This window comes from Mustela erminea, chromosome 1 (assembly GCF_009829155.1).
Source record: "Mustela erminea isolate mMusErm1 chromosome 1, mMusErm1.Pri, whole genome shotgun sequence".
In the NCBI taxonomy this organism is placed as follows: domain Eukaryota; kingdom Metazoa; phylum Chordata; class Mammalia; order Carnivora; family Mustelidae; genus Mustela; species Mustela erminea.
The window spans coordinates 152639663-152662601 of NC_045614.1; the positions used below are offsets into that span (position 1 = coordinate 152639663).

Genomic DNA, 22939 nt, shown 5'->3' on the forward strand with positions numbered 1-22939 from the left:
TCACACACAGCTCTGTCTATCCTTCCTACATCACGTCCATTATGACTCTGACTTTTCCTGTTAAATTCCTGCCACCCTGGCCTGATAGGAGGGATAAATGGGGTTTGAATTCAGGTAATTTGCTTATCTGAATTTTGCTGAAGCTTTTCCCAGAGCAGTAATTCTGAACATGTCTGTGTGTGCTGGACTGTTAAGATTCCAATGAACTTTGTGAACTTTCTTCTTAGATAAACACAGCTATATATCCATACTATTGTGAGAACAAAATTGAGACCCATCTATTAATCCCTGGTTAAGAACCTCACTAGAGGTAGATCAGAAGGTCAGTTTTCCTCTCTGTAGTTTTCAAGTGGGCCTAGAGGGGAGAAAAGTAGGACCCCAAGCACCTAGAGGAGTCAGGGTATGAGGAAGGGGCAGCCAGTTTCCATCTTTCTGTTACCCTTAGTTATGGAGTTACACTGTCAGTCTGCAAGTTCTCTGCTGGGCTGTCATTTAGCTGGTTAGTGGAAGAGTCAGCAGGCAGCCAGTTCAAGCCCATCAGATGTTTAGTTATTTAGTGTTAGTAGGTCATTTAAAAAGCCAGTAGGTCAGTCAAATGATTTGTGGTTTAGAAAATCAGCCAACCGGCCAGTCATTTAGGGGTAGTTTTTCAGATGGACAGTAGTCCATCAGGATCCATCAGTTGAAGGTCGATTTAATGATCAGCCCATTCATCAGGGAGCCAGTTGTTGAGAATGCCGAACAGCTGGGTCGCCAGTGGGACAAAAGGGCAGCTGGGGTGAAACCATCTGGATGCAAAGTGTGTTTCTATTTGCTACATCCTGATGACGACAGTACAGTAACACACACACTCCTGTGTTTGCCGTTTTGCTTTGCATGGTTTCAGCTACCTGTGTTTGTGGTCTGTGGTTGGGAACCATATGATCCTTCCTCTGGGTTATCATCAGGAGGTCAGTAGTAGCCTGACACTACATCACAGTGCCTACATTGTTCACTCACTTCATCTCATCATGTTGGCATTTTATGATCTCAAATCATCATAAGGAGGAGGGTTAGTGCAGTACAAGAAGATATTTTGAGGGAAGAAGAGGTGAGGGAGAGAGACCTCATTCATAGAACTTTTATTACAGTATATTGTCATAATTGTTCCGTTTCATCATTAATATTGTTAATTCTTACTGTGCCTAATTTATAAATTAAACTCTGCCATAGGTTCCTGTGTATAGGAAAAAACATCGTCTATGTAATGTTCAGTACTACCTGCATTTTGAGGCGTGCACTGGGGGTCTTGGAAAGTTCCCTCAAGGGTTAAGTGTGGACTCCTGTGTAGGCGGAGAGAAGAGTTGACTCCGAGGCCACCAGAGGGAGCCTTAGGTCTCTGGGAAGGAGGCGTCCTCTGGTGTTGGGAGCCGGGAAAGAAAAAGCTGTTAGGACAAGGGACAAGGGTCAGGCCGAGTTGCCAGTAGAGGGCAGTGTGGTTCCCCAGTCACATCCACACTAGGCCCTGTTCAGAGCTAAACTTGAGGCTTGTGGGAGTCCAATCTCTGGCCAGTGGGCTCCTGAAAGGATTTCTCCCCCAGGAAGTGCTCAACCAAGATATACTTGACTCCTAAGAGGAGGCCGGGAAGCTGCTGACTAGGAGGACTTGCCAATCCCAGGCCCTGATGCCAGGAGCATACCAGCCATGGGGGGAGGAGGGTGAATGGAGGAGAGGCCCCTTACCCCTCTCTCTCCTAGAATACAGAGGGGAGCAACTCCCCAAAGCTGAGGGAAGGATCTGTCTTCTGTCCAGGTGCATTTCACTTTCTGGGCTGCTGCTTCAGCTTCTCTAGGGGCCCAGGAGGGGCTAGGCCAATGGACCTAAGCCAGTGACTCCCATTTCTTTGCTGGGCTCCCTGGAAGCGACTGCTTCTGCAGTGGCCAGTAACTAAGACACAAAGATGGAGGTTAGATATAGACAATGAAGGCAATGTGGGGAAAGGATGAGCTATGAGCTTGATTTCCCCCTGGGAATGGCTGAGATGTTTATATAAAGTGTCAGATATGGCCCTGGGCACCAAGGCAGGACTCAGAAGATTGTAGTTCTTTTCTCCCCCAAAGGGACGTGCATGGGCCCAGGTAGTTGTGTCTCCTGGTTATGCGTGGAGCATGAGGTTATGCCCTGAGATGGGCTTCCTGGGTTAATGGGCAAGGGCATAGTCTGGCTGCAGCTGGTTTGCTTGTCAGAGCAGTTAAAAGAAAGAATAACTCGGGGACAGTAGTGACGGTAGAGGTGTCCTGTGTGCCTGGTGCTTTATGTACACTCTCCCAGAAGGTGTCATCCCCACTTTACAGACGGGGCATCTGAGGTCTCACAGCTGGGAAGTGGTGTGGAACTGCTTTTGAACTCAGTCTATGTGGTTCCAAGTCTCTTTACCTTTCTGGGAAACCCAACTCCAGATACAACTGGGGAAGGAGAAGAAAGTGAAAGACTGGGAGATTGTTAGGTCCTGAGGAAGATTTGCTGGGGGTGGGGATGGGCTCTGGACAGGAGAGGACTGACCCTTCAGAGATTCTGCAAACCTGGCCACCCACGTAGTGACATTAAAACCCTTTTCCTCTCTCCCAGGCACACACAAAATGTGTCAACAATGGCAATCTGGGCACAACCGCTTCGGCCTTGCAGTAACAAAGCTGGAGAGGTAAGTGGGAGTCAGACCATGAAGGGCCTTGTGAGTCACCTTACGGAGCTTGGATTTCATCTAGAAGGTAGAGGAGGAGACAGGGTTTTAACAAGGAGGGGCACGGTTTGATCTGTACAGTCCAGACGTCAGAGAGGAATCCTGAGTAAGGAGTTAGCGTGTGAGTAACCCTCACACATACTTTATATTGGACCTGGGGGGAATGTTTACTATGATGGTGTCATGATGAGGAGCAAGGGCTTGGGAATCGGCTGCTTTGACTCCCACTTCTGCCACTTCCCTGCTGTGGGGCCTTGGTGGGGGACCTCTCCTCTTGGTTTCTTTCTCCATCTGAAAACTGGGAGACAGTAAGGATGACTTCCAAGTCACAGTATGGTTTTGAGGCTGAAACAAGGTTTTGCTTCTAAAGCACAGTGCAGTGCCCAAGACGCTGAGGCCTTGCAATGACATGGTCAAAGGAGTGAGACTGATACAAAGCGAAGGTCAAGCAAAGCTTTATTTCACGCCAAGCATTGAGAATCAAACCGACCATTCAGGGATGCCTCTTACAGAGAGAGCTACCACCCCCAGCCTCACAGACTAACTTTTATAGAGCAAAGGCCATGTGGTTAAGCCTGGCCACACACAGGTGACCAATGAGATTGTAGCACACAGAGAAAGCTGCACAGTCATGCTAGGTCACACACGAGTGGCCAATTGAATTACAATTCACCCCATAGTAGCTATTTGAACTAGCCTATCACCTTGGTGAGAACTCATCCCCTCATTCAGGCTCTGTTGTCTCCATCTGACCTGACCCGCCCTTGTATTTGGGCTCTGTTATCGTTCAACCACATTCTACTGGTTTCCCAGACTTGCTTTTAAGTAAGTTCCCCGGGGATGGGGGTGTAGGGTCAGTTTGAGTTTTACTGCATAAACAACAAAATCACTGTTTAACCGGATGGAATCGCTCTGGCTAAATAGGCCCTTACAAGGCCCTCAGTGAATGCCGACTCACCCTCACATCAAACACATCCCCTGCTCCACTCCCTATCCTCTCGGCCTTGTGTCTTTGTGGGCCACTGTTGCAGTGACTGGGCCCAGGACCTGATAGGACCTCATTCTTTTGCTTTCCACCCCAGGGGTTCTCAGATGCCAGAGAGCCCAGGTGAGCCCTCTGCCCTGATGCATGTTCAACCCAGTGTGTGGGGTAGAGAGCAGAGGATGGGGATGTCCCCCCTTCCCTGGTCTTCCTCCAGGTAAACAATTCAGCTGTGTCTCAGGTTTCTTAGGTAGTCCTGACTAGAGTAACCAGTCACCATATCAGCTCAGTATGCAGCTTCCCTGTGGCTTTCCCTCTCCCCTTTGTCCCCTTCCCTGTCTTTCACTTCTGCTCCTTGGGAGCACATTCCCTAATAAACATCTACACCTAAGATTTTGTTCTCAGGCAGCTTTCAGAACCCAGGCTAAAACAACCCACTATAAGGTGATCCTACTTCCTTGGAAATGTTGCATTAGAAAAAAGTGGGAAGGGACGCCTGGGTGGCTCAGTTGGTTAAGCGGCTGCCTTCGGCTCAGGTCATGATCCCAGCGTTCTGGGATCGAGTCCCACATCGGGCTCCTTGCTCGGCAGGGAGCCTGCTTCTCCCTCTGCCTCTAGCCTGCCACTCTGTCTGCCTGTGCTTGCGCTCTGTATCTCTCTCTCTAACAAATAAAATCTTTAAAAAAAAAAAAAAAAGGTGGGAAGAGGGATACCTGGGTGGCTCAGTTGGTTAAGCATCTGCCTTCAGCTCAGGTCATGATTTCAGGGTCCTGGGATTGAGTCCCAGTTTGGGTCCCTGCTCAGTGGGGAGTCTGCTTCTCCCTTTCCCTCTTCCCTCCCTCCTGCTCATGCTCGCTCTCTCTCTCTCTCTCTCAAATAAATACAGTCTTTTTTAAAAATGGGAAGAGAAAAGGAAAGGAGCTAGAAAGATGAATGTAGCAGAGATCATTTCCTGGGCTAGGATCCACTCTGCTATACCCCCGGTTTCAGGTTCTGCTAATTTGCCCTTTTCTTTTTAAACTCATTGATTTGTTGTTGATATTTATTTATTTATTTAAACAAGCAGGCAGAGTGGTAGGCAGAGGCAGAGAGAGAAGCAGGGTCCCCGCTGAGCAAGGAGCCCAATGTGGGACTCGATCCCAGGACCCTGGGATCATGACCTGAGCCAAAGGCAGTGGCTTAATCAACTAAGCCACCCAGGTGTTCCTGCTAATTTGCTTTTATGAGGGTGGTGGAGTAAAGGGGCAGAGGAAGCGGTGGGCCAGGAGAGCTGGAAGGACTTTGTAGTCTGGGATGAGCCATGTTCCAGTCCTGGATCTGCCACCTCCTACTGACTGTGGGATCCTCCTCTGAGCCTCAGTCTCCTGACCTACACAGTGAAGATAAAAAATGCTTACACATCTTGTATGACATAAAGTCTAGGTCCGTTGGATGCTTATTTAGCCCAGTGTCCAGCCCCTGGTGTGTGTTCAGTAAATGGGAAATCTTCGTATAACAGTTCTCTGTAATCAGTTTTGGGCTGTTCAGGATCAAGTTTCTCCTACTGCTTCTTCTGTGCTTACTTAACTTCCACAATAAAATAAGCCCCGCAAAGGCAGTGATAGAAGAAATTTGTAATCAGTAGATATGTTATCCCTTTCAAGTAAATGACACGAGTTTTTCTGCCCTAACTCGCAGAGGTCTCAGGCCCTAGGATTTGCTTGCCCTCTGCTGCAAGTTGTTTCCCAGGGCAGACTCAGATAGGGATGGGTGTGGGAAGTGTACCAGGGAATGTTCTTGGGGCCAACGCTGTGGAGGAATGGAAGACAGCAGGGGAGGCAGAAGTGCACTGTGCTGACCCTGTGGGGAACACTGAAGTTGGGGTCGCCCTTCAGGGACCCCTGAATCCGGCCCTGGGCCGGATTGGATACAGCAATGTGCCCAATAAAAGTACTTTCCTCGATTCTTTTGCAATGGAGGTGAGCCCAGGGACCCTCTCCTGGCCAGTAAGATGTAAACAGCAGTCTGGTTTCCTGATGAAATGGTAGGGCCACTGGAGAAAATGAAAGGCTTAGTTTGCTTAACTACTGTATTCAGGTTTCTGTTTCATGGAACCCCAGAGTCCTAAATAGTTCTGAGAGCCACTGTCAAGTCCTGCTTAGGAACATGGGCAGTAGCTTGGAGTCCCACCCCCCACGCACACTCGCTAGGCATGGGAAACCTTGGCTGAGTCACTCCGTCAGACTTAACCTGTCTCTCAGAATTGGGAATGGTGGTACTCCCTAAAACGCGTCTCATGTGACACCACGCAACCAGCCCGTCCCAGTGTGCCTGGATCTTGCTCGGTTTTAGCAAGGAGGATCCTGCATGCTGAAACACTCGTCAGTCCCAGGCAAACAGCTGGCCTCCCTATTAAAACACAGCCCCAGGGTGCCTGGGTGGCTCAGTGGGTTAAGCCGCTGCCTTCAGCTCAGGTCATGATCTCAGGGTCCTGGGATCGAGTCCCGCACAGGCTCTCTGTTCAGCGGGGAGCCTGCTTCCCTCTCTCTCTCTCTGCCTGCCTTTCCAGCTACTTGTGATTTCTCTCTGTCAAATAAATAAATAAAATCTTAAAAAAAAAAAAAAAAACCACACACAAAAAAACACAGCCCCAAACTACCCTGTCTCCTTTACAGATACCAGACTTGGGTCCTGAAGGCTACAAATGATGTTTCATGCTATCTCCTAATGGCTGAATATAATATAGCATCACAGCCAAAATTAGTTTTACATTATATGAGTGGTTTTTTCTTAACAAAAACAGCAACCACAGATGGTCAGGGGCACCTTTGGAATAGTCTCCTGTTCATTTAGATTTAAATTTGTAACAGTTGTAACCCCACTATGTTTTAGTACTACTTGATATTCATCAGCAAAGATGGTATCTTGTAGGGTGGTTGGGAGGATTAAATTAGTCTAAGAAAAGCCCCGGTGGGTCACACAGCACACGCACTCAAATTCATGGGCGTCATAGACGCTTGGGTTAGTTAGCCTCTAGGCTTTGAGTTTTCCTTTGGAAAAGTGACTTCATCCCCTGCCCCCCTCCCACCAACTTCAGCCTCTTTCCTCATTTGTATGAGGGGTAATAGAAACTTCTCGAGAGGGTTGTTGGGACTGATAAAGAAATGCTTGTGGGGCCCCTCAAGGGAAGCACGGAGCCCACAGCAGTGCTGTTATTACTCAGTTATTCAGATGCCAGGCCTCAGGCTGCCCCCATGCTAAGGGGCTCTGCAGCTCTGGGTGGAGCGAAGCTGACTCTCCAGGCCCACCCGCTGCTCCTCAAGGCCAGGCTCAGCTGGCAGATGGGCTGCAGAGGCCAGGAAAGCCTGAGCAGACTCTAGGCATTCAGTGGGTTCCTCTTAAGCAGAAGCTGTTATTATTCATGAGACGGTCACAGGACAGACATTATACAGGGGTGCAAGCCCAGCATTTAGTCCAGTGGCCTTGGGCAATGGCGGCTAACTGGCGCCCGGGCCAGAACTCTGGCCACCGTCCAAGCCAGAACCGCACTGTAAACCCTGGCTGTTCTTGGCTTTTGACTTGCGGCTATGTTTAAACACACAGGGCTACACCCACACTAGCTGGGCTGCTGCATCAGTTCAGGCTTCCTGAAGATGGAAGCACGCATCCCTGCCTCTCCTGTCTCAGTCTAGGGGTCCTAGAGAGAGGAATCAGTCACATCTTTCCAAAGCCCAATTCTGCTGTGGCTTCAAAGACCCTCAAGCAGGCTTAATAGCAGTATAGAGTTCTTCAATTCTGTTTATAAGTGAAAGTGGAGAAATACTACTCTAGTATATTAATAATTATCTAGCAGTATTGAAAAAGGGTTAACTACTTATAGCTGCTAGTTTCTGCTTGTTCTGTGTACCTCAAAAGCATGTCGCCCCATTCTAGTACCTTGGTTTTAAGTTTCAGTTTTACTCATTTTTAATGATATTTAAAGATTTATTTATTTGAGAGAAAGGGGGAGTCTTAAGCAGACTCCACCCTAAGCTCGGAGCCTGATGCCCAACTCAATCTCACATCTGCGTGGAAAATTTCTGGAGGAATATCTGTCAAACATCCCACAGTGTTGTCTCTGGAGGTGGGAATAGAAGAGAACTTCACTTTTGAAGTTGTTTTCAGTATAGTCTGATTGTTTTCCAGTGTGCGTGTATTAATTTTAATCATAAAAGCAAGAAAGCTGAATGTGCACATGTGCACGCCCACACCTGCCATGAACTAAGCCATCAAGACCACTGTCCAGAAACCAAGACCTGGATGCATTAATCTCAGCTCAGTGATCAGCGTTTGTTTATGGAGCGAGATGTCTTGGAACTTAATACTAAGGAAGATGTGTAAATCATGTGCACACCTGAGGTCTTGGGAGGCAAAACCTTTAGCTACGCTTTTAATATCCAACATATTTACCTTTACCAATAGCTGTTTCAAACGGATTCTTTTTTTTTTTTTTTTTAAGATTTATTTATTTGACGGACAGAGATCACAAGCAGGCAGAGAGACAGGCAGAGAGAGAAGGGGAAGCAGGCTCCCCGATGAGCTGAGAGCCCAATGTGGGGCTCGATCCCAGGACCCTGGGATCGTGACCTGAGCTGAGAGCAGAGGCTTTAACCCACTGAGTCACCCAGGCGCCCCCACACTGATTCTTTTTAAAGATTTATTTGAGAGACGAGTGAGAGAGGGGTCCTCCTCCCACAAGAGCAGGGGTTGGGGTAGGGACAGAGGATGGTGGGGGTGGGGAGAGAGAATCTCAAGCAGACTCCCTGCTGAACCCAGGGCCTGAGAGCCTGATGTGCATGGCAGGGCTCCATCTCACAACTCTTGCGATCATGACCTGGACCAAAACCGAGAGGCAGAAGCTTAACCGACTGAGCCACCCAGGTGCCCCTCAATCTGATTTTTAAAATATCTTCTGATCCACTTTTAGTTTTACATTTTCAAGCTGTGTTTAGTAGTTCTAATTTGGATATACTGTGAGTGGAAGCAAAAAACAACAGTTTTAACTACTCAAGAGACAACACGTGATTTTCAGCAATAAAAGGAAGATTTAAGATAGATTTTAAACCACGCCAAGGCCGCTATCTGTGCACGGCCTCCCAGCCCACGGAGCCGGGATGCTGCTGTCAGAGCTGGAAGCCCTGGCCCTCAGGCCCAGCACTGCTGTCCCTTTCCTCCATCTCTGGTGGGCCAGCATGGCCTAGCCTCCCTTTTCCACGCACACCGGGGAGTTCTTTAATTTAAACATTTTTACTTACACTAAATAAATAAATAAGTTTCTACAATTTGGGAACTTACTTGAAGAGAACTAGAATGCCTTGTAGGTACAAACCATGACTTACATGTATGAGTATTCTTCAAAAATTTATTTATAGAAACAGACGTATCCAAAGGCAACATTAGACAAAAACAAAGAGGAAAGTGTGGAATGCCAAAGACACTTCAGAATCTCACTTGCACTTTACATTTCTTCACATGGAACTAGCACCATTTTAGTTCAGAAACCACAGATTTAATTACAATTGCTTCTAATATATAAAATATCTTAGAAAGATTATTTAGCTATCTATAACAAAGTTCTCCCAAAAGCTTATTTAAAAATCAATTAGAATTTACCATTTGAAATTGATGCAGACGGTTTAAAAATTGATCCAATTCTACAGCTTATCAAAGGGAATAAGCCATAATTAGTTTTATTGGAAGAAAGTGCTTGAATTCAGCGTCTAGCTTCCTTCTAACCACCAAGCAGGTATGGTAAATTGAATTTTACCTAGGACTAGGAGCACATCTAAAACCAGTCTTAGAAAATAGTTCCCTAGACTATAAAAATACTAAATAGAATACAAAAATTTCAGCCTATACAGCAAATAGACTACAGCAGACAGATATTTAAAACATACCTACCATAATCATCATGAACATCAAGTATTATTCTAATAATTTTTCTACGATTCATTCTGATTTGATGTTTATTTCCCCTCAAGTTTTGTTATCACACCAGCTACAGAGCAAATTTGGTGTTTCTCGCAGAAGTTCCTGGAGGCACCACTGAATAATTTTTTGCACTTAACTGGTTCTCAAAGTGCTGGAAGTGCAAATGTAGCAGAGCCTGTGTTTCTGAGATTAGGGGTCAGCAAACTCGGGCTGTGAATATAGCCACACTCGTTTGTTTCCATGCTGTCTATGGTTGCTTTCATGTCACATGATTGTATGTGGCCTCTGGGACCCCAGAGTCCACAGTCTTTACTATCTGGCTCTGTACGGGAAAAATGTACCAACCCCAATGTATAGATAAATCACTTCGGGAATGGTTTTGCTGAACAGGAACAAGGCAAAACCACCCCAGATGAAGAAAATTTTGGTTGAGGTTTGCTGGTTCCATCATATGATACCCCTGCAGATCGAAATACTATACATATGGATTGGCAGCTCTGGGTATTGACATACCCTGTGGCATCATGAGCAAACTCAGGCTACGACGGAAGTACCTTCCTCTTTCTATGAACTGGCCGTGATGTACCAAGTAACCCACGAACCCAATTATAGCGATGTGCTTCCCGTTCAACCCAATCATCCACGTGGCTCAAACATGATTTCTAGCCTTTATATAAATCAATAGTCTTATACCCTTGACAATGGACAGATCTAGAAGTGGACCCTTTCCATCCTTCTGTATTGGCATAGATTCTATCAGTCCTGCACTCCCTCCCTTCTAGAATCCTTCCCTGTGACATGCGTCGTAATAATTAGTACTACCGCTACTCCCCAGGGCCACAAACATGTCCCGCTTGACAAAGCGGACTAAGTTTTCGAGGGGGCACATGGGCTTGGAGGAATGCTTGTGGTGGTCCTGGCAAAAAGAGGTATGGAATGTGACATCGACGCCATTATAAAGAATCCGGACAGAATGCTCACTTGGCTTTTCTCGGTCTTGCCAGAGCTCCAAGATCAACCTAGCTGCAAATCTTGGGAATCTGGCTTCCATCAGGCCCAAGGCGCTAAGAACCGGTGACAGAGTGACATCATGAGCAGAGTAGAGGGCAAAGACCTCCTCTTTCCTGCCCTCCGCGGCACGCTGCATCCGGTTGACAGTCTGGTTCAGGATGGGGTGGGCGCCCAGGAGCGCATAGCCCAAATAGAGCTTCTTCTCCCGCCTCTCTCTCTCATCCTCTATCTGATGCGTCTTGATCACCTTGAAGTGCTCCATGTCGATACAGCCGTTCCTCGTGCATGGGAAGCTGACGTTGTGGCAGAAGCGGCAGAGCATGGAGTCTATGGGGTTGGCAGCGCGAAGTTGCTTGGTGGGGACGTCCACAATCCTGGCCATGTCCTCGTAGGTCCTCTCCAGCTGGCTGTTTTTCAGACGTAAGAGGTACTGCCGACGCTGCTCCTTTTCCAGGTACTGGTTTCTCATGGGGCAATAGCAATTTCCGGAGCAGAACAGAGCGCTTGGCTGATGCCTGAAATGAATCTTCTTCCAGTCAAAATCTGGGAGAAAGCCATAAAGCAAGGCCAGCCCACTTTGTAGGGTCCGGCTTTTCCCAGTGGTCTCCAAGTAGAGGTGGTCTGTGGACCAGTCACTCGGCAGGAGTTTGTGTTTCTTTAGATATATGTCCCTCAGCAGCTGGCCATTCTGCAAATGCTGCACAACTCCTGAAACACAGGGACACAAACTGTCCTCACTACCAGCTCAGCAGAAGGAGTAGCAAAGGGAGACGGAGTCAGAGGCCGACTCTGCAGTGCTTTCCATTGTGCATGGGAATATAATCAAAACCAGCATGTGGAAGCTACAGGAATGGGTTTGTGTGAACTCATGAGGGGAGCCCCTTGGGATTATCCAGGAAGGGATGAGCAGAGGGGAGCACCAGGACCATCTGCTCAATCCCTCCCTTCCCTGGGAGGAGGCGTTGTGACCAGGGGGGGGCCTTAGACGGCAGCTGTCGAGCCTGCTGGCAGATGTCAAGGCTGTAACTGGCATGGGCTTAAGAAGAGCTTTCTTCCTCCTCCCCAGGGACACAGTATTCGTTAGTGTGCAGGGAGGGCCCACGGAAATCAGACAGGTAAAGAGAAAAAGGTGCTGCTGGCTGCTTAGTCCTCTCACTATTGGGGGGTTCTCTCCTTTGCCTCATTCTTCCTACTCTCCCAAGTGAAGGCTTGCTGCTAACCTTCTAGGTACATTCTGCCTAAGCCTCCTGGGGCATTTACCTGCTCATCAAGGACATTCTGTCTGTGGAGATATGGAATGTTCTTTCAGACCCTTGGATAGAGTATTTGGGAAAAACAAGGGGCAGAACAGTACATTTATTATACTCCTTTTAAATAAAAATGAGGAAAAAATAAGAATGTGTATTTGCAGTTTGTGTTTTACATAAAGAAAATTTGGAAGGATGCATACGAAACCAGTATTACCTGGGGAGATAGGGGTACAGAAATGGCAAATAGAACATGGATAGGAGCAAGAATTTTAAATTTACCTGCCAACTAAAAGTTTAAAAAGTTTTAGTCTTGAACTACCCCAGTACGGTAACAAATTATCTTGGAAAAAAACAAAAACCAAAAAACAAAGAAAAGAAGAGCCTTATCTTCAAGTAGAAGACAATCCCAGATGAAAGCAAGCTTACCCTCCAGGCAGCAGGATGTAGGGGGATGGAATCCCAGTAACAGATCTGCATTCTCTGAGGGTCAACCACACGCAGTCCCCCACCCCGACCAGGTCATGACCAATGTTGCTTATTCAGATGCCCAAACTGTGTGAAAACCTGAGACAACTCGAGGTGGAGATGTGTGAGACACAAGGCAAGGCACTGGCCCAGGAAGGGGAACAGCTCAGGAAAACATTACCAAGGACGTCTGCATCCCATTCTGAAGGAAGTATATCGAGCACAGAATTCCCTGAGAGATCTGGGCTGACACAGGTCTTAACGCATTTCCAAAAATGGTTTGCAAAAAGAGACAAAACATGATGACAAACATTAAGAATCTGTGTCTGGCCCCGGTTGGCCTCTGGGCCTGCCTTATATCTCCAGGTTGTGTATCTTAGGTTTGAGTGCTTCCCATGTTCAGACCTTCTTCCATTCAACCTCATAAAAACCCAATAAAGTAGGCGTATTATTATTTCCATTTTCTTTATTTTACAGCCAAGGAAACCGAGGCCCTGAGCCAATCACTGTTAAGAGGTCGCAGAGCTGGCACTCAGCCCAATGTGGGCCCAACTTTGCCCTCTTAGTCCCTGCTCGTAGCACCTTCTCCCCTGTCTTTTCAGGCAGAAATACGAAGTTCTAGCAATTTAGAGCCTCTTAATGTCTCCAAACCCAGCCTGCATCTTTATGACCTTGGTCATGCCCTTCGCATTTCTCAGCCTAGAGAAATCCTCACCCGGTGCCTGGCTCCAATATGGCCCACTCTGTAGCCTTCCTTCTTCCTCCCCCAGGTCAGACCAAGAATTCCTTCCTGTTCCCGTTCCACGGGCTCTCCAGGACTTGGGCTGCGATTGTCCAGCCCAGCACATGCTAGCACCGTGCCAGGCACTTGACACACGCTAATCTCACTCACCACCGGCCCTGGGGGGAGGGGGCATCTGCAGTCTGTCCCATGGGCCCCTTCTACTCCACAGCCTGGGTTTCTTCCGCAGGCCTGCAGTAGCACGGTGAGTCGCCTCCGCCTCCATGCCCGCTGTCCCATAGCAGCTGCGTGCGGGCTCCTTTAGGACAAGGTGGGGAGCATCTGTTCATCCCGCCGCTCCCCACCCCTCTACACTCAGCAGCTGCCAAAGCATCTTAAATAAGAGTAGGCACTAATGATCAGGCCTCCATAGTTACTGTGGGGCACCAAAAGTGTTTGAGTTATAAATGGTTATTCTAACAGCTATGCATTTTTAATGAAATTTAAAATAGAAGATAAAAGTGAGCATTAAAAGAGAATTAGGGTACAGGAGCAAACAGTACCGTGAAAAAGATTTCTTGATTTAGAAAACGATGTAGACAATAGAATGACTGAGAAGAAAGGTAGGAATGAATGAGTGTCTCTAAATGTGTGAGGGCCAGCTCCCCCCAACTCTTCTCGGGGAACAGCCCCTGGATTGAGAGGCTGGGTAGGCCCCCACTGCTCAGTGCACAGTCCCCATGACCTCTGAGTCAGCTGATGGACACTGACCCGTGAAGGACCCTGTCAGATTTTCTTTCTCTTACTGTCTCTCAAGAATTTGGACTTGCCGTTCATCTCTAGGTGAGGCTAGGATGGTCCCTCTGTAGAGAGACATAAAGCAAAACTACAGGGCTGGGACAGACAGATTTCTTATTCCTGGTTCCAGTCTCTGGAGGCCTGGTCATCTTCTTGCCTTCAGACTCTGGAGTCACCCTGAATCCATATAATAAATGTCCATCTTTTGCTGGAGTTGGTTTCTGTCACTTGCCACCAGAGGGTCTAACCAGTGGTTCTCAACAAGCGTGGCTCTGCTGTCAGGGAGGATTTGGGGTTGAGTTGTCACAATGATACAGGGAGGAACATTCCGGACACCTACTGGGCCGGGGCCACGGAGCTAGACAGTCTCCCCAAAGAACTGTTTTCTGACCCACGTAGCTTTTGACAGTACTACAAGATATTACCACATGTGAAAAACCTGTTTAAATACTTTAGCCTAGAACCTGCGTCATAAATACAAAATCATTTTTACACATCATTAATGTCCACTGATTTTTTTTCCAGAAATACAAGAGAAATTAAGGGACATCTGTATTTTATCTTGATCAGAACTTGTCAAAAAAATCATGTCCCCAAATGTGGTGTTAGAGTCCTCAGTATAATATCCCTTGGTCTGCATTTGTAATAGTCACAGTTGCCAGTTTTCATTTAAGCATAAACAACCGACTGTGTCATTTTGTTTCCTAGTGACAGTGTGCTCAGACTTCTATACTGAGACATATAGCATTGTATAATAAATTTGTTTCCTTTTGTTTCTCCTTTATATTATAGTTAGGGTACTTGATGTAACTGCTCTTCTTTACAATTTTGTAACTAGAAAGTTTCTAATTATATTTGAATTTCACTTCAGGAGAGTTAAGGGAGCACCACAAGATACTTGTTACAGAACAGGGGTGGTTGGTCTGGTTGGATGCGAACTCCTGTTTTAAAACTACTGCAGACCTCGAGCACATGGAACTGATAATCAAAAGCTTTTGACAAAACTCCTATTCAAGGCTAGTCTTCCAGAGTCTTCAGTTCAGCCCACTCTGTCACCATATTCTCCCCAATAATAATGGCTTCTAAAACATGGCAAAACTCTGCAGGGCCAACTACAGGACACAGACCTCCCTTCCATCAGAGCTGAGGTCCCACGGTACTGGTGGGACGAGGAAACAACATGGCCAACAGGTCCTTCCGATTCTCCCAAAAAGGCTGGTGACCACACAAAGGTCCTTTGAGGTCCCAGACTGAAGTAGGAAGAAGCTAGGACCTACCGGGTCCTAGCTAGGGTCCTAGCTAGGACCCCCAGTTCCTTCTCTTCCTAACGGAGGTAGCCCCACGGTTAACTTGCCAACCTGCCCTGACAGGGAACTGGCTGTGTGAGGGTACGAGCAGGGTTGCAGAGGGAAAGCTGGGCTTCTGGGAGGGACACACTCAGTCCAACACTGTGCTCACTAGGGATCTGCCCCACGCGTTTGCTTCTGAGATCTCGCACGTGAAAACTTATCAGGTCATTTTCTTTGGAGTTTTTAAGAACATGGGATTGGTTATATCAATTATAGTCCAGCAATAGTGGGATAATTAATATGTAGGTCCCAGAAATGATGCTGTTAACCAATGTTTATCAACAGGGAAAGATGATCACAATGTACTGTTCACTGAAAAAGTGGGTTATCAAAGAGTGTGCTTAGTAAGATACTACTGTGTATGCATGTGTGCACACACATAAATGAAAAAGGATGATTAATTTCTTCAGTGGATTGGGATTATGGATACTTTAACTCTTCTTCCTTTTGTTCAACTGTCTTTCCTAATTTCTCTTCCATGGCCATATACTGCTCTTGCACTAAGAATAAGGGTTATTTTTAATTTTTAGAAATTGGAGGTTTACTTAGATACCTTGGTGGACTCAGGCGCCGGACTCTTGCCTGAGGTGCCAGTCCTCAGTTGTCCCTGTGAGCCCACAGTGCCTTGCCCAGGAGCATTCACTCCAATGTATGCCACACGGAGGAGGGTGCAGGAGACGGGGTGAGCCGAGGCTGTCACACATACCTGTCTGAGTGAGCTCTCCCATCTCACAAAGTGGATGATTGGGGTAAAGGGGCAGGGAGTGTAAGGGGCTTTCAAAAGAGGCTCCAGATCCTTTCGACATGTGACTAACGAAAGCTTCCAGTTTCGGGTGATATGGTTTCCTAAAGAGAGAACACAGAGATTCATTGGTCACTATGCTTCCAAACAGCCCACACGAGTTTCCACTTCAGCCAGCAGAAACCCTGCTCATCCATAATAACAGGTCCTGGCTCAGTCACTTTGATTTTTTTTTTTTTTTTTAAGATTTTATTTATTTATTTTGAGAAAGAGCATGCACAGGAGCAGGGGGAGGGACAGAGGGAGACGAAGGAAAGCAGCAGATCCCCTGCTGAGCAGAGCCTGCCAGGCCAGCGCCACAAGGCTAGATCTCAGGACACTGAGGTCATGACCTGAGCCAAAATTAAGAGTCTGAAGCTTAGAGCACACAAGCTGGGGGAGTGGCAGGCAGAAGGAAAAGGAGAAGCAGGCTTCCCGATGAGCAGGGAGCCTGATGTGGGGCTTGATCCTGGGACTATGACCTGAGCTGAAGGCAGACACTTAACCAGCTGAGCCACTCAGGAGCCCTTGGCTCAATAATTTTTAAATTCCAGTATCAATACTGCCCGACCCCTGACATTCCATAGGACTAACATGGGCCTCCAACCTCTGCTGCAGCATCCATCATCCTGGGTGCTGGGGGAATCAGCTTTGCCCTCCACCTCCCACATCCCCAGCCTGCACTCCTCCTGTTTTTCCGTCCTCGGGAGGCCACCCACTGCCCCCAGACAATCACGCCCAGGCCCGGAGTCCTCCTTGATTTCTCCCTCCTCTGCTCCCACACATGCCATCTGCCACCCAATCCTGCAGCTGTGTCCTCATGGGGCTTCTCTGCCCCTCTCTCCTGCACCCCTGCAGCCACTGCCCGGGTTCTGGCGCAGGCAGCTTTTGTCTGGAAGCCATGGGCTCCTTTCTGGCCTACCTGTGGCCTAATCTTGCCTTCTCCACAGCCTGAGCTCTACCTAAAAGCCAGGCCGGCTCTCCCTGCTCCTGTGCACCGCCCCTTGCCCCCAGGACCAGTGCGTGGCCTAGTACTCTGTCCTGGTCCCACCTCACTTTGAGGCTAGGGCCCCCCACCCTCTCCATTCTAATGTTGGGCTCTGGTCCCACATAACCAAGTGCCTTCCGTCCCCCCAACACACCTTGTTCTTTATTATGTCTGAGACTTTCCCCATGCTGCCCCTTCCTCCTAGCAAACCTACCTCAGACTTCACCCTCAGGAATTTTTAACTCCCTCTCAGAAATCTCCTTTGAAGAGAACTAGCCGACTATGAACCAAGATCTCTACAGCTCTCTACAGTTCACTCTGCTTTTTGCACATACAGTATCTCTTTTTATGTGGGATGGTAACAGAGATGTAACAAAGATGTAAAAAAAATCTTTTTTTTTTAATAATACCTGACTTATATTTCTGCCATGAAGTACCTGGGGTAAATCAAGATTTAATTTATCTTTCTGGTTGCTAATATACACTTTCCCTGAATAATGAAATGACCTGTAAATACATACACATTTTCTCCAAATAATGAGATGACCTATGAATATACACACCTTTTCTTTGGATAATGAAATGGCCTATGATGAATGTATACACATTTTCCAGCTGAACGGAAGTGAGCAGATAAGACGAGTTCCCAGGTAAGCTAAATCAGCATGAAAAGAAGCTAGGACTAACTGTTCTAACGGCAGACCTCTCCTGCTTGAAAGCCTGGTTAACTCTGGCTGCTAAAATGCTCTGCTTTCCAAAACATAATGCTAAAAAAGAGCCCATCTTTAAAAAAATGTTTTAAAATTAGAGTGCTTACCCTGACACAGTGTAGTCTAATCATCCTGGATTGCTGCAGGGTACTGTGTCTCTCCATAAAAACAGAGGGTCTGTTATTATTCCTGGGGCTAAATCACATAAATATTTGCAAACTGGGGAATAAGAGTTCCAGACTGACAATGAGGCTGCCAATATGAATCCACATTAACAAAGCTATCTATCAACAGGAGTCAAATGTTCTGCTCGAGGCCATTATTTCAGGTTGGTGATTTTTGAGGCTCTGAGAAGGCTTTGCTGCCAATTTCAGGAATGAAATTTCACTACAGGAAGTGTTTGCTGAGCTATTCCAGCTTTTCAGGGCATCTGACTGCTTAATGATATGCTAACATCTAACTGTATATATGACAATTTGGTTTTGGTCTGGAAAGATGGTGATTCATGGAAGAAAAACTTCACTTACAGGAGAGAGCAAATGGCCGGATCTTTTTAATAAGAAGAGGAAGAGGTAACCTGAGTCCCTAGGCCTGTCCTGGATCAAAATGACCAGGTCCTACCTGCCGAGTCCTCAGCTCCACCCCCAGCCAAGAGGGTACGGGGCACAAGGCAGATAATCCAAAAACACGTGTGAATGAATGTGACTGGGAAGTACCCCATCCTAAGATACTTCACGAAAAGGCCAAGCTTCCCATAGCACTGAATATGGGAAGGTCCTATCCTGGTTTATTAGAATATTCATAATTCGATGGAAATATGAGCAAAACTGCTAATTGTGACAAAGACTCTCTTTGAGTAAACCATAGTTAGGCTCCTCTGAACCCTCTTTCCAACTAGGCTTCAACCTTTGGACTTTCATATTCTTTGGACTTGTGCACTCAGTTTTAGCAAAAATCCTGCTAAGTCGGAGTTATCCAGAATCTCCCACTCTTGGTATCTGATCAACTTCCTCATCTAAAAAAAAAATTCCTCATCCCCCAGGTGGTATGTGCTCACCCCGGCCTGCCTTTAGCAATCTCCTCACCCTGGAGGTCTCCTCTCCGTCATTTTCCATCCACTGACCTCCACCCTGCTCCTTGGCTATAAATTCCCACTGCCCATGTTGTATTTGGAATTGAGCCCAGTTCTACATGCAGATCTCTTTTCCCCTACTGCTTTAGTTCCTGAATACAATCTGTTTTGACTGCTACTAACTACTGTCCAGCTCTGGTTTTTCTTTAACACTTGTATGCTAAAATCTGTTCTCCTCTGGGGCACCCGGGTGGTTCAGTTGGTTAAGCATGTGACCCTTGATTTCTGCTCAGGTCATGATCTCAGGGCCCTGAGATGGAGCCCCATGTTGGGCTGCATGCTCAGTGGGGAATGTGCTGGAGATTCTCTTCCTCTCCCCTCTGCCCTCCTCCACTTGTGTGTGCTTTCCCTCTCTTTCAAACAAATAAATCTTAAAAAAAGAATCTATTCTCTTCTTGGGAAATGGGTTAGATCCCATTTCTGAGGCCCTACATGGTATTCACTAATAGAATGGAAGGATGTATCCCTCTACTGGGTTTAGGATTTCAGGTCTTGGGGTGCCCCATGCATTCTTTTCCCTCCCAGTGCCTCCTAGGTAGACATAGCAGCAATTAGGTTCAGTCATGTAGACATCCCTAGGGCATGATGGAAGCCATGACCTGGAAGGGACCTGGGGACTAAAATGACCAAGTGGAGCCACTTCATATAACCTGGATCACTCATCTCAGACCCTCACACAAGGCAAAGATAAACTTTGTTATTTGAGGCAATGTGTTCTTCAGTCTCTTTTTTACCAAAGGCTAGCCTTAGTCTGACTAACACAGATGATCATGTCTGTCATGATGAATTTTTTTTTCCAGGAAAAACTCATGTCATTGCAGACTTATTGGAAATCTACTTGCCTACTGAAAATTGAAAGAATTAAAGGTGCTACTATCTTAAGGCTTCATACAATTCACTTCCAGAGTTTTTATTTACATTTCTGTACACATCATTTACATCCCTCCGTGCCACGAAGCTTGACACAGCATCTATACAGCCACGAGAAAATTTACTGTGCTTTAGCTATAACCGGAGCAATTACTGAGTCCTGCCAGAACATTAAAACAGAGAAGAGGTATAATACCAGTGATACTCTTTATCAGAAGACACAATTCAAAAAAGCTTACATGGCTGCAAACTGGAATGAGTTCATACCATAGATTTTTAGAATTTATGTGAAAGAATTTATATTATTAATGCAATGAAATTCTGAAAAAATCAGCTCAATATACCTTTCTTGGTCGTTGGCTTTCTGGACCTCTGTGCACTACCTGAGATTAACAGCCCCTCATCCTTTCTTCAAACTTTTTCCTTTCTTAACTCTCCTAACATCGCCTCCTGTTTGCAAAGTCACCGTGTCTCCTCCTAGGATCCTCCTTTCTCTCTGTGCTACGTTCTAGGTTGGTGCTTGCCAGGACCCTGTTTTAGCCTTCCCTTGCTCCATAGGCTCTGATACCAGTCACCCATGGCATAAGCGTGACCTCTCAAATGAACCCCTATCTCCCAGCAGGACAATGTACCTGAGATCAGGACCTGAGCCAAAGGCAGAGGCTTAAACCACTGAACCACCCAGGTGCCCAGGAACAGCCTCTCTTGTATGAATCTTTAGCCTCCTGCTCTCCCACTTCCTCCTCCCATCTGGTTACATACTGCCTTACTGTTCTCATACTGAGCAGCTCTTCCAGCCCCAGGATCTTTGCACTTGCCGTTCCTGCTATCTGGAACACTCTTCTGCCAGATCTGTACAGGGCAGGCTCCTTCTTTTTTTTTTTTAAAGATTTTATTTATTTGACAGGAGAGAGAGGGATCACAAGTAGGCAGAAAGGCAGGCAGAGAGAGGGGAGGAAGCAGGCTCCCCACTGACCAGAGAGCCCGACGCAGGGCTCGATCCCAGGACCCTGAGATCATGACCTGAGCTGAAGGCAGAGGCTTAACCCACTGAGCCACCCAGGCACCCCCAGGCTCCTTCATTTTATTTAGGTGCCGGCCCACATCCCATCTCCTGGTACGTGGACCCACGACATGTCACAATACCTGATGCATAACAGGTGTTTGAAAATAAAATGTATTGAATAAATACAGACTGAAGTGAATATTCTTTTCTTCCTTGGATGTAGAAAAGAGTATCTAATTCATATCCGTGAATGCAAATTTTATTTTTTACATTTAATAAACATGGTATATCTATGACTAATAACCTTACTGCTGGCTAAACGCCATTCTAGGAAAACTTTGTCATGAGGCACAGGGCATTCAAAGTTTTTCCACTGCAAAGACTTGGGAGAGTCACGGAACGTGTCACCATGAAGGGAAACACCGGGGCCACCAACCTGCATGGACGTCAGCTCCTACGTTCTCAGCTCACTGAAACCCTGGCCTGCTGGCTCAGATACCCCCTCACTAGATTAGCGCAGCAGGCATACTCTAGGACCCATGGCCTTTCAGAGGTCATAAAAATTAATGATTAGTGAAGCTGAACTAGTTCCTGGGAAGGCAGCAGGCGCAGCTAGTGACCAAGACCCCACAGTCCCAGGGGATTCAGGAGCCCAAAGTGGCGCCACGTCCTGGGAGTCCTGCTCACTCTAAGTGTGCATTTATAAGGACAAGTCAAGTTTATGCTTTTAAAGATGGACTAAAGGACAGTAATTAAACAAGCACACTCTCTCCTCTTTCCACCGATGTCTTCAAGCAGCTCTTAAAGACACAGAATGTGCAGTAAAATAGAAGTAGGTCAAAAGATCAAGGCCAGGGTAATGAGGGCAGAGGTAGCCAGAGCAGCTGATCCCCCCCAGGAACTGTGTCTCTCAACTTGGAACTCCAAAAATGGCCATGTCAGGGGATCCTGCCATGGCTGTGACGTAATGAGGGGCCCTGGGACCTGGCCTCATGACCGCGACCTTGCAGGGGAGGAAGGAGGCCAGGCCCAGCAAGCCTGCAGGCCACTGTAAGAAATGAAACACCATCATGGTTCCACCTCTCAGTATGACCAGCTCAGTGCTTTAGTCCTTCCCCTTAGTTAGACTTCACAAGGCTGTGATCAGGGTTGGACCACTTTCCCCACATTCCAGGACGGAGTACTGAGGCTCACAAAGGTGAAGGGATTTGCTCTCTATCAGAAATGTTACAAGGGCCTCAGAGGGTTCCACAGCAGAGGCTGAAATCTATCATGAGGCACCTGATTGGTCATTTTGACTCATGATTTTCACGAAGGTCCTGAATTCACTCTGCAACCAAGCTAGCCCAACAACTATTTCATGCCAAGCTTGGGCAGGGCACCATTGATAAAGGAGCAAGACACAATGCCCTCGAGGAGCCTCGTGGTGTGGGAAGGGCAGAAGCGATCATGCTAGAAGACACAAAAAGAATCGAAGTGCACAGGGGAGGCCCTGCATGCTGGCGGGCAGCCGTTCCCAATGGGCGCCTTCTCTAGGAACAGCTTGGGTAACCTCCAGAGCCTCGAGGTGCTCAGGGACACGACTGGTCTGAGGAGAGACCCCCGGTCGGAACCAAGCCACTGGAATTCTCACATCTGGGAATGGGAAGCCCAGTGAGAGAAAGGGGAGAGAAGCCATGAGTTGCCAGGTACTGTCCACAGAGTCCTTGAGGCTCCCCCAAATCTGGCCAACCAAGAGGCCTTTTGGCCTATCCATTCCTGGGCAATTCAAAGAGCAGATACCCACGGTCTGTGCTGGTGGAGCAAAGCCACTTCTCTGAGCTGCCCTCCCTGAACCCCACCCCCTGTCCTCCTGCTGTCCCGGACACTCCAGACCATCCCCCGATCCAGCCACCAGAGGATGAATCCCCAGCGCAGCAAGGAGCCTCTATCCTTGCTCTAATCCTAAGGCCAGTTCAGGACTGGTCATTAAATATTTTGTTCTGAGACCCTTGCTGTAATCCCCCTTATTAGTGGCAGTGCCTGATACAACCAGAGAAGCCATCCTCACACACCAGGAGAGGTTCCCCGAGGCGGCAGTATCTCAGGGGAGCGTCTGCGGAGCTGTAGGAGTGGGTCACGTGGGGATGGGGCGAGCAAGCTAAACAGCAGGGGCAAAGGCCTGAAGGGGTAGGCGGCTGGCGAGAGGGGCCAGAGCAGGAGTAGAA

General features: G+C 47.3%; 1 protein-coding gene and 1 long non-coding RNA gene across 8 annotated transcripts in view; one reads left to right on the plus strand and one right to left on the minus strand.

The window, feature by feature from the left end:
- The first annotated feature begins 1046 nt into the window (after positions 1-1046).
- LOC116593282 lies at positions 1047-10743 on the plus strand. The gene is made up of 3 exons (XR_004286851.1): positions 1047-1090; positions 2609-2681; positions 10656-10743. It is a non-coding gene; the product is annotated as an uncharacterized LOC116593282 (long non-coding RNA).
- PXYLP1 (2-phosphoxylose phosphatase 1) overlaps positions 9069-22939 on the minus strand; it is a 68865-nt gene continuing 54994 nt past the window's right edge. For all 7 annotated transcript variants that reach the window (XM_032347304.1, XM_032347263.1, XM_032347294.1 and 4 more), the window contains 2 exons: positions 15952-16091; positions 9069-11370 (listed from right to left, as the gene is read on the minus strand). In XM_032347304.1, coding sequence (XP_032203195.1) covers positions 10430-11370; positions 15952-16091 — 1081 coding nt within the window. In that variant the 3' untranslated portion in view covers positions 9069-10429. The remainder of the gene's footprint in view (positions 11371-15951; positions 16092-22939) is intronic.